At 33.8% G+C, this 12,534-nt stretch overlaps 1 protein-coding gene across 1 annotated transcript in view; it reads right to left on the reverse strand.

Annotated features, from left to right (window-relative positions):
* The window catches only part of GPR137C (G protein-coupled receptor 137C), a 59,446-nt gene that overhangs the window by 15,964 nt on the left and 30,948 nt on the right, over window positions 1-12,534 (reverse strand). Inside the window, exons 2-3 of the mRNA XM_070468616.1 lie at window positions 10,107-10,150; window positions 8,346-8,574 (exon numbers count right to left, since the gene is read on the reverse strand). Of these exons, the coding sequence (XP_070324717.1) occupies window positions 8,346-8,574; window positions 10,107-10,150 (273 nt within the window). The remainder of the gene's footprint in view (window positions 1-8,345; window positions 8,575-10,106; window positions 10,151-12,534) is intronic.

Consider the following 12,534-nt stretch of genomic DNA (forward strand, 5'->3'; position numbering starts at 1 on the left):
ATCTATTATTGGTATTTTAATGAATTAATAAATGAATATTTTTAATTTCTCATTTTTTCTAAAATGTATATATAGGTAGATATAAGTTATACAAACAAAATCTCTTTGGGGTCCTGAGTAATTCTTAGTATTGTAATGGGATCTTGACACCAAAACGTTTGAGAATCACTGCTCTAGGGATTATAAAATATATCCTTAACTTTTCATAGTCTAAATAATTGTTAATATTATTCCATTTGATGTAAAATATAATAACTGTGACCATATAGGCCCTGTCCTTTATGCTACAGTGCTATAGTTGTTCTATATACTATACCGAGAATTATGTATTATATCTACACACCTAAGCCTCACATTATAATGTTTGCTTTGCACAGTCATATTTATTTTAAAGAAATTAGGAAATTATATTTACCCACACATTTTTTATTTCTTGTGTTCTTCATTCCTTCCTGAAGAGCTAAAATTCAAGCCAATTTTATTCCTCTTCAGTCTGTAAAATTCTCTTAGCATTTTTTGTAGTGTAGGTCTGTTGGTAGTTCATCTTCTTTGTTTTCTTTTTCTTTTATCTGAAGATTTTTTACTTCTTCATGATTCTTTAAGAATATTTTTGCAAGATAACAGATTTCAGAGTTGACAACATTTTTCTTTCAGCATTTCAAAGATATTGTTTCCATGTCTTCAGGCTGTATTACATCTGATGAGAAGTGACTGAACCTTTGAATCAATGTTCCCTTATGTATGTGTCATTCTTTTCCATTTGCAAAATTTTCTTTTTTTAGGTTTTAAGCACTTCAGGGCTTCCCCGATGGCTCAGTGGGTAAAGAATTCGCCTGCAATGCAGGAGACACAGGAGACGTGGGTTCGATTCCTGGGTCATGAAGATTCCCTGGAGGAGGAAATGGTAACCCACTCCAGTATTCTTGCCTGGGAAATCCCATGGACAGAGGATCCTGGCAGGGTACAACAGTCCATGGGTCACAGAGAGTTGGACACAACTGAGCAAATAACACTTTCACTCTCACTTCAAGCACTTTGACTACAATGAACCTAGGTGAGATTTTCTTTATACTTATCCTGATTGGGATTGCTGAGCTTCATGAAATTGCAAATTTGTGTCTATCATCAAAATTGGAAAATTTAAGTCACATGTCTTCACACGTTTTTTTCCCAATCTCATTTTCTTCCTCTTTTCCCTTGGGAATTCCAATTATACGTAATTTGACCCTGAGACTCTGTTCATTTCATTGTCATCTCCCCTCCCTGTCCCCCATCATCCTCTGGTCTTCAGATTGGATAATTTCTGATTGATTTAAGTTCACTGACTCTTCTTTCATCTCCAATCTGCTGCTAAGCCCAAGTAGTGACTATTTAATTTTAAATACTGTATTTTTTAATTCTAAACTTTCTGGTAGTATTAAAAAATAGCTTCTATTTCTCTTTAAGATTTCTTATTAATTCATTCACATATTAATATATATTTCCTTCATATCCTTGAGCATATTATAAAATCATTGATAAATTCAACATCTGGGTTAACATCTGAGACTGCCACCAATGATTGCTTTTTGAGTTTTTCTTTTTGCTCTTGAGTATGAGTTATAGTTTTCCTGTTTCTTCATATATCTAGTGACCTTGGATTCTGTCCTGGACATTGTGAGAGCCATGTTTTAGAGTTTGGATGCTGCTATAGTTTTCTAAAACGTATTGATTTTTTTTCTTTTCCCTTAAATTTTTTTTTATTTTTAGCAAATGATTAAGCTGGCTAGATTCAAATCTCAAACTGTCTCCCCTGCATGAATAGCAGCTGAAATCTCAGTTCAATTTCTTTAACCTTTACTGTGCTGCTGCTTAGAGTATGTCCTGAACATGTCTAGTTCAAGTATCAGATAAAAATTTGGCAGAGTTTAAAATCAGAATTTGGACCTTCCTCTACCTGGCTGTCTTCTTCCTGAGATTTTCCACTGACTTTCCATCTGGAATAGTTTCTTGAATTTTGCCCTATGATTCTTCAAGCAAGTAAAATAGCAGGTTTCTCTTCAAGTTTTGGCTGCCCCATGGATGGGACTTTTCCTCAGGCTAGAAGCTGTAAAAAGCAGGAAACTCACGCTGTGTCAGTTCCTTCTTCTAAGAGGCTGCTCTCCAGTGTTGTCAGTGCTTTTTATATTTTTTCCAGGATTTGTCTTTGCTTTCTGCAGAAGGTTGAGTCCAATAGAAGCTACTTGGCCAATAGCAGAAGTAGAACCCTGCACATGTTTCTGAATCCATCTCACAAATGCTATTTCCATTTTGAAATTAGAATGCCAAACTAAGCATCAAAAATAAGAAAACAAAGTAATCTCAATTAGTAAATTTAAAATGTATTTTGATAATTATAAGGCCTAAACAGTTTTAAAAATAGTTTCATGATGCTAAGACACAATGAAATTAGATCTCTGGCTCCAATGACTCCACTGTTACAGATAAGATGGCTTTAAGTTGATGGACTTTATGTCCATGGAAAAATAAAAAACTTCTGAAAATGCTGGCTGGTCTAGTAGAAGAATTTAGAAGTATAAAGGAAAGGTACTCGAGCTTAGGAAGAGATAAAAGATATAAACCCAGGGTTGTAAGCAGGGATTTTTCAAATGGGACAAGTGTGTGGTGGATTGGTTCAGCAACAGAATAGGAAATAAGACTTGCAGTATAAGAACTGGAATAATGAAGGCAGTAAATTAAAGAAGCACCACAGCTTAAGATGAATGAAAAAAATTCCAGTGACTCAAGAGAGAAATCAGAACACTGGGAAGGTAGCAATCATATCTATTATAGAGGATGATGCAGCCTCTGTTTTTTGTTTTTTTTTTTTTAACCATCATCCTCAACAAATTCTGGTGAAGTCATATTTCAGGGTGGTGGATGACAGGCATTAATGGTATTTTAGTCTATTACTTTAATGTGGCCTAAGTAATCATAAACTACTTCTTTAGTCTTATGGGATCAGCTGGTCTCCATGAATGATCAAAAATATAGTTTAAGTTGAATGTTACTGTGCCTCTGCAAGATGCTGATGATGCCTTCCATCCCAATATAGTAATTAATATGGATCAAGAGTTGAGTGAACATGGGACAGAAAGGTTTGCATAGTAATTAAAACTGTTAGACATTCAGGAGAGAGAGAGAGAGAAAATGCATTATTTGCAAACAGCTAACTAGGCAGGGAGACAAGCTAACCTTGAGTCAGATAATCATCTGCTTTACACTCTCATCCAGATATAAAGTTGTACATGTCCTTGATCATAGATGTAAGGCTAAAAGCTCAACTTCTGTACTCACCCTAACTTTGAGTGGTCTTTCATACAGATAATCCCAACTTGCCATTATTTTGGCTCCTATAATGGCAAGTTGGGATTATCTGTATGAAAGATCACTGAAAGATAAGGTGAGTACAAAAGTTGAGCTTTTAAATTAATTAATTTGAAACCTTTTTTGTGCCACTATTTTATCCATTAAAAATAACATGTCTCCTATATTCTTATAAATATGCTTATTTTTCCTGAAATGGAAATTAATATTAGAATAAAAATAATTTTATTGTATGTATTTTAATGTTAAAAATTATAATTCTGATTAAACATAAATAAATTCAAATATACCACAGAAAACAAAGAAAGGCAAAGCAAAGAGCAATTCAAAAAACTTAACTGGAGAAAAGGACTAATACTGACAAATGATCATATTAATAAATACAATGTATTTGTTTACCCTATAAAGAGTTTGTAAAAAAGAAACATTTTATCTAAAGTTAATGAGACACACTTGAAATGTCAGCAATATACAAAAAGTTTAAAAATAATATTAAGAAAAAAATTAAAAAATAAAAAAGGTCATTATATACTTTCAACAATACATGTTCCAAAAATTTCTAAGAAAAATGACTCAATTATTAGATGAAATGTTGGAGACTTCAACCATTACAAAATCTGTGCAGAATGGAATATAAACAGAGTCAAAATTAAAATATTTAAAAGAGAAATCCTATTCTCCAATAATTCTTATCTTTTTCACTGTTCCTTTGGAGAATTTTATTATATATAGAGGACATGTCTCCAGACACATTTTGCCAACAATTTTAGGTATTCAAGAACTTTTTGAAGCTACATTACCATCCTTTTTTATATATTAGGATCATAATAACTAACATTTATAAGGCCTTCCTAACTGCTAGGAATCACACTAAACACTTTATATTCATTTTAATTTAATTTTTATAACAACATTATAAGGTAGGTTCCACTCTTATCCTCAAACAACCTATGAGATCAACATTATCATTATTTTCATTTTACAGACCAGGAGAGTGACCATTAGAGATGCTGTTACTGAAACAGGAGGCAAGGCGGCAGGGAACAAGTTTTAAAAGAATGATATGGCCATAGGACATGACAAAAACTAGTTAAACCAACTAGGTCCAATGTGGCAGAAGATCTGACTTCCTGTGGACCTCGTTATATGCCCATCATAACACATTAGCAAAAGCTAAGTGACACACCCACCAGTGCCATGACAATTTCAAGCTGGACCATCAAAAACCAAAAGGTTGACAATAGTCCAATTCCTGGAAGTCTTTGTCCCTTCCTCAAAATATTTGCAATAATCCTCCCACTCACTAGCCTATAAAATTACCCAATACATAAAAACTAACCACCCCATAATTCAGGACCTCTTGCCTTCTGAGATGGCCCACACTCTATCTGTAGAATGTGCTTCTCTCTAAATAAATCCACTTCTTACCTATCACTTTGTCTCTCACTGAATTCTTTCCTCAATGAGACATTAAGAATCTAAGCTTCATTAAGGGCTGAGACCAGGTATGTGATATCAAGACCATGAGTTCAAATCCCAATCTGAACAACCTGCACATTCTCATTACTTTTCCAATTGCTCAATTGGTCATACAGCCAATGAACAGGAGAGACAGGATTTATTTATATCCTTATCTCTCGGATCCCAGGGGTTTTTTTAGCTCTTAAGCACTATGATACACTGTCCCTCACTAAGGTCATTTCAAATTAATTAAAAAATCAATATATATGAAAAAGAGATATAAACATATCTCGAAGTATATCCAACCACATTTTAAAATTTATATTACCCTCATTGCAAAAGAGAATTTGCAGTAGTTACAGAGATACACACAGAATAAAAAATAAATATAGGAATGTGTGGGGATGGGGTAAGATGTGAGGATGGGCTAAGAACGTGAAGTGAAAGGAGAGGCAGTCCCGGAACAAAACTGGGTATCATAAGATCACCTGTGACTGCTATAAAGATGAGCCACAGATTTGCCTCTGCACAACACAGTAGCCAGAGAAAAGAACTTAATAATATTTTTCTTGGTACTAAACTGGAGAAAAAGATCTTTTCTAGGGAGCAACAACATAATATGATAAGACTTTAAGACAAATGTTTCTCACAAGAAATTTCTTACACATTCCCTGATGTAGACCAAAGCATGATGTGCCAGTATATGTCAGGAAAGACAATTCTATCCAGGCTATAATGCAGTCTCAGAATACAACTCTATAATGAACTGGATTAGGCAGAGAGTAGATATGGACTAGATGGGGAAATGGACAGACTGTATGTCCTTCAGGTAATGTTTCTGTCAATTAAACTTTTGAGTTTAACAACTAATAGCTTATTTTCTCCAACAAGAACCTGGAGTACAGAAATGCTACATTGTTCAGGAGGCCAGAGTCATATGCATGGACAATCATGCAGAGGGTAAAACTGAGAAATTCCAGTGGAAGCTAGAGGGCCCAAAGAGAACATACATCTGAATTTTAGACTTTTCACCAAAGTGAAAGTAGAATAGCATTTGTCTATACGTAGAGATATCATCTAATTCACACCAATGTGTAAATATGTAGTATTTAAGACATGGCTGAAATCCAAAGGATGTTGCTATAATATACAGTAACGATATTATGGAAAGTTGGCAGGCAGTACTTGAGAAAACATATTGCTCTAAATGCCTTTATTAGTTTAATTTAAAATAATAAATTAAGTATCTATATAAGAACATAGATATGGAACAAAGTAACAACCTTACATATGTAAGAAAATCAGAAACTGAAAGGGAAGAAATAAACTATTCAAATTCATAATAACGAATATTTAAAAAGCAAGTCAGAGTTGCTACTTTGAAAAAGAACCAAGTCACAACACTGATCTAGTAGGTAAAAGAATAAAGTTAAGAGAATTCAAACAGAAAGTTATTTCTAAATTTTATTTTGGAGATGAAGAAGAAGGGACAAAATTAAGGTCATAAAAAGGAGAAACATTAAAGTTATGCCTTAAAGTTAGGTAAGATAAGGACAAACAGGAATAGAGTACTGGGAGCGGAAAGACATTTTGGGAAGATGAAACAGCCTAAGGGTATAGAGACAGAGAAGCATAACTGTACTACTTAGAAATAAGGTTGGTAAGACTGAGACAAATCATGGAGGATCTCATTATCACTGAATATGTAGAAGTAGGAAGGAAGAATAAAGAGAAAAACAGAAGACCAAAGTCTGAACTTTCAGGAAACTCTCTTAGGGATAGCAAGAAACAAGGTCAGTTTGAAAGTGGAGGAGACAGATGCTCAACAAACATTTGCTGATTGAATAAAAGAAATGGCTATTACTATATATTGTTATAGAAGTCAAAAAACAAAAATGAGTCTAGACATTTTACAAAGAAAATGTGAAAGCAAGATGATGTACTATTTGAGTAAACCTAATTAGGAAAACCAAGAACTACAGAACAGCATAATACAAATAATTTACTATCTCATATTATATTTACCTTTATAGGTATGTATCTGAACATGTTTCTCTGCAGCGTTGCGAGAGAATCCTGAATCCATGCACTTTTTAAATTTAAGTGTATATTTTTCATATGATAGTGACAGGGAAGGTATTTAAAATAATTCTGGAGGAATTATCAGATTAACTTCCCTCCTCACATTGGTAACTTAACTACATTCAGAGAATTCTGTATATCACAGTGAGCAAAACCAAACTCAAAAAGTTTCTAAGTATTCAGAAAACAAGCCTTCAAATTCAGCCTCATTTATCTATGTTTTATCACTAGACAAAAGAGGTAAGGAATTTATCCTGGTGTTGTCACACTATGAAAAGATGCTGTTGCAACATCAAAAGATTATGCACCACAACAACGGTGGTTATATTATTCTTAACACTTATATGGAAGCCAGAATTAACTAAAATATTTGATTTTTAGGAAGTAAACTGTTAGAAGTTGGATAAAAAAATTTCCAGACAAGATTAATGGATTTGAAAGTTAAGTCTCTCTATGTCTCTCTTTCTCTCCTCTATTTCTATTTTTGTTTCTATATTTCTATTTCTATTGATATAAGTTTAAAAAATAAAATTAAAATCTTCACCTAAACTTCAGGGACAAGTTGATTTCCATGCATTTAATTATAGTACCTTACTTTAGTAGGATTATATTAAGGGTGATAATAATATAGAAGTCTAAAAAATATTTCAGAGAACTGTTTAAGAAACTATCTTGCCTATTGTCAGTGAATAGGCAACGATGCCAAATTAAAGCAAGCTCATATGTATGTATAACCCCCCAGCCCAATATCCATACACATATACCCCATACCCAATGCCACACATACTCTGGGATGCTGATTCACCACTCAACCACACTCTCAGTCAGCAACAGCAGAAATGTTCATGGTTCTCTGTTAACGGGTTAACATTGGCTTTTGTTTCCTGACCCAAAAGTATATGGAAAGCGAGAAGCAAGGCATTTATAAATTCAGTTACATGAGTAGCTGTTTCAAATACCATAGGGACTTCATATTATGGAGTGAAGTAACATTTTCTAAAACTTTATACAAATCAACAACACTATACCAGTAAGACATCTTGACATTGCTAACCCAAATGTATATAAATATAAAGTGGTAAATCTGTTTAATGGCAGTACTGCCACCCTTACTGATGAAACCTAAGTTGTTAGTATGGCCTTGGATATTAGACTATTTGTGATACATTTGTATACATTCTGGCTTATGTAGTTTAATTATAGCCTCCAATGCAGAGGATATAAATCATAGGAAATACAACATGTTCAAGGTAAGTGTCTTTGTTTAAAAACCATTGTTCAGTGAGCACCAAGTTTTGAATACTTTTTACTTTCTTGTGACCATTCTTTCATGCTCAGAAATGTACCTGACATTCAGAATGCTTTTTAAAGAAATATAAAATGTCCATTAAAATATGGTTCATAAGATAAGGATTTGAAGTGAGACTGTCAAGTATAAATTTAAGAAATACACTTACCTTTGATTCGAGGTAGACATTTGCTGATGACATTTTTGTAATTTTGCATATGTAACTAACTAAAGAGATGGCACAAAGAATAAACAGGCTATCATTAATTAATGCTCGAACAAACACAGTCCATTTCAACTGATTTTCTGGGACATCTCCATGGACTAACATTGCGCAAGTCAAGTTCACCACTAAAAAGAGAAGGCTTGCCAATATAAAGCCCAAATGCAACAGAATTCTGAAAGAAAAAATGAATTTATTAGATTTTTATAAAACTAATGAGAAACTAAACTTAATATTGAATTAGTGTGTTACTTTAAGTACAATAATTCCTTCAGTTTAAACTGTTTGTAATTTCATTAAATACAAATTTAATAATTACACAGTTACTTAGGATATTTTTGCAATTATGATATTAGTAACTAAGCCATTTAAAAATGGCATCAGATTTTAAACCATGAATTTAAAAATAATCTCATGTGGACTTGAATTCAGTTGCCTCTATCAGGAAGAGTAATATAGGATTATCTTAACTAATTAAAGTAATCCTGAATTTTTCATTTTGTAACTGCTGAGCACATTTTCATTGACCTTTCCATTCTAAGAATTAGCAGGCTTCTAAAATTTTCTTGTAAAATTAATATACCATATATAAATTTAAATTGATCACTAATATTAACTTTAGAAGGTAAGGGAAATATGTTTTAAACAATACTCCCCTTTATGAACATCTGATTATAGCAAACATTTATTTCAAACAAGACTAAAAAGGAACATAGGGACAATATATGTAGAGTTTCATACACCCATCAATATCTCATCTTCTTATAAAGTGGCATATTTATTATGCATACAGAACTACTCCCAAAGTAGAATGCTTAACTACTTCCCCTTAAGAAAAATTAGACCACTTCATAAAAACTCTTCAGGTAAGGTGTGGCTCTCTGTATCAAGTAGTTGGAACAGCTATCTATATGAAAGTAACTCAATTCAAATACATTTATACTCCAAATTAACATGATCCGGAAACTTATTTGCCATTCTAAAAGCCTCTACTTTGGGTCACTTTCAATAGTGGGAATTACAAAACGTTGTTTGCCTTTGTAAGTAATTACACAAGGAAAATGGAAGGCAATGTGTAACCTGTAACAAGCAATCTTTATTAAGCATACATGCAAAATACAAGGATTCTAGTTTGAGAAGTTTAGATCTTAATATTCTTTCAGGTTAAATAATAAAAATAATAATTATATAGCTTGAAACCTAAAATGAACCTTGAAATTATCCATACATTCAGGGAATTACAATAGATTAAGAATAAAAGCATCAAGAGGTTAGATGAGGAGCACTGCTGCCAAGTTTATAGATGAATTGGTCTGAAACCCAAGGCTCCTGACTCCCCAGTTTAGCAATCTCATTTTCGAGGTGAATCAGTACAGAAACATTACTTATTTCATGGAATGACACTATACATTCTCACTCCAAACAGCATAATCTGTTTGACTATGAGAGTATAATCTATTTTGAGAATTTGTAGACCCTATGAACTACATCTGACATCTGAAGTGGGACAGGGGCAGAGCACTAAAAAAGGTATGCGGCAGCAATACTGCTGAAGGGGGAAGCCCAGATTACTCAGTTCACTTTCTATGAACTAATCTAAATACATAATCTTCTACAAAACTGCTAAAGCACCCTCAACTACCAAGCCCTTCTACCTTGAGAAGTATACTGTAAAAAAAATTTACACATGCTACTCATGAAACTTACTTGTGTTTGTCAAGTTCAGTTGCACATCTGACTTTACATATAACCTATAAAGAGAGTATAGAAAAAAGGTTTTGAAAACGTGTAATACAGTACTCTTATATTTGCTTTGAATATGTATTTCAAAGTGATACAACAAATAATAATAGCAAGCAAACCTCAAATGTTAACAGTACAATAATAACTTTCTTTGGTATAATTTTAAAATTAAATTTCTATCTTTAAATTTTTAAACTGAAATAATTCAGTTTATGCATTTATTGAACTTTTATTTTGAGCCAAACATTGCACTGAATGGCTTGTAACCTATTTTAAACTTATCTTAAGATGGAACAACTTACTTAAATATGAATATGGCTGAGTGTTCTCCAAATATTATTCCCCCATAAGATGAAATGAAGTCATTAAAGGAAACAAAGGACCAAAAAATGAACACAAAGATGATGAACATATATCATATTTAGTTAACTTACTTCTTTCATAAAGTCTTGCAAAAGGCAGGTCCTCAAATACTTGATGAATCAAGATAAGCAGGTAGATAAGGCGAATTTGAAATAAACATGGTAACTTCTGAGAACATGGGTGGAAGGTCTAAATTCTTGACTGGTGAATTTGGACTTTACTTTTTATATAGTGGGAAGATAATGAAAGTTTTCATGTAAGCACTCCAAAATACTTCATTAATCTGGCATCAGAGTACACACAACCACAGAGAAACTACAGGCTAAAAGTAGAAAGGCTAGGGACTTCCCTGGCAGTCCAGTAGTTAAGACTCTACACATCAACTGCAGGGGGCGCAGGTTCAATCCCTGCTTGGGGAACTAAGATCGCATATGTCCACAAGGCTCAGCCAAAATAAATAAATAAACATGGAAAGACTTGTTATAAGATTATTGAAATAGATAAGAACTTTGAGTGGGGGTGGGAGTGGGGTTGGGGTGGGGGAATCTAGAAAGAGGCAAGTACAGAACGTTATAAAGAAACCTAGTGTAAGTCTTTAATAACTTACTGATTTTACTCAAACAAGTACTGAGCACATACTATGAAAGGTACCATGGATTCATAAACCTAGTAACTGTTTCTGCCCTCAAGGAGCTCAGTGTATGGAAGAAAGAGTTAAACCAACTATTTTGAAACATGGTGATATCAATGCAAAAGATACTGTTACAACATCTAAGAAGGGAGAAAGACTAATTCAGTCCAGGAAATGGTGAGAGGTAAGGAGACAGAGGAGAGATTATGTAGAGTCAGTGAAAGAAAAAGTCACTCAGTCAAGTCCAACTCTTTGCAACCCCATGGACTATGCAGTCCATGGAATTCTCCAGGCCAGAATACTGGGGTGGGTAGCCTTTCCTTTCTCCAGGGGATCTTCCCAACCCAGGGATCGAACCCAGGTCTCCTGCATTGCGGGTGGATTCTTTACTGAGTTATCAGGAAAGGCCTGTAAAGAGTCAGCGAGGGCTTTGGAAGACACATTTCAGTCAAGTTATGACGGATAAATGAGTATTAGGTAAATGCTCAGGCAAAGATAGCAGCTTGTGAGTTTACATATATGTTATGTTTTGGTTAACAGTGCCACCATTTACCAGAAGCTAGATGTGATAAAGGATTCTAAAATATCAGCTTGTTAATCTCTAATCATTCTCAGATGTATGTTTTCTTTGTCACTAATACTATACTGAATTATTACTACAGCCTTTTAATTGGTCTCTCTGCTTCCATTCTTAACTCCATCTATATCTTTAGAACATAACTGGGCATTTTGCCATTTTCCCTTTATTCTCACCTCTCTACATTTTTTATTTTTATTCAAAATTATACTAAAATATATATAACATAAAACTACAACTTAACCATTTTCAAATGTACAGTTCAGTTGCATTGAGTACCTTCACATTGTTATGCAACCATCACCATCATCATCCACCTCTGGGATTTCTTCATCCTCCTGAACTGAAACTCCGTATCCATCTAACAATATCTCCCTGTTCCTCTCCCCTCTAGTCTCTGGCAATCACCATTCTAATCTCTGTCTTTATGAATTTGGCTACTCCAAGTACCTCATATAAAAGAAATTATACAACATTCATCTTCTTGTTATTGGCTTATTTCACTCAGCACAATGTCTTCAAGGTTTATCCATGTACCTCACACGTGAGCATCTGTCAGAATTATCTTCCTTTTTCAGCCTGAATAATATTCCATTTATGTATATACTATATTTTGTTTTTATATTCACCCATTGATGGACACCTGAATAGCTTCTGCCTCTTGGATACTGTGAATGCCGCTGCTTGGACACCGTGAATAATTCTATACAGGAATATGTTTTGCTGTTGCTCATTCCCTAAGTCGTGTTCAAAGCTTTGTGACCCCACGGGCTGTAGCACGCCAAGCTTCCCTGTCCTTCACCATCTCAGAGTTTGTTCAA

The sequence above is a fragment of the Odocoileus virginianus genome, chromosome 6 (assembly GCF_023699985.2).
Source record: "Odocoileus virginianus isolate 20LAN1187 ecotype Illinois chromosome 6, Ovbor_1.2, whole genome shotgun sequence".
Taxonomy (NCBI): Eukaryota; Metazoa; Chordata; class Mammalia; order Artiodactyla; family Cervidae; genus Odocoileus; species Odocoileus virginianus.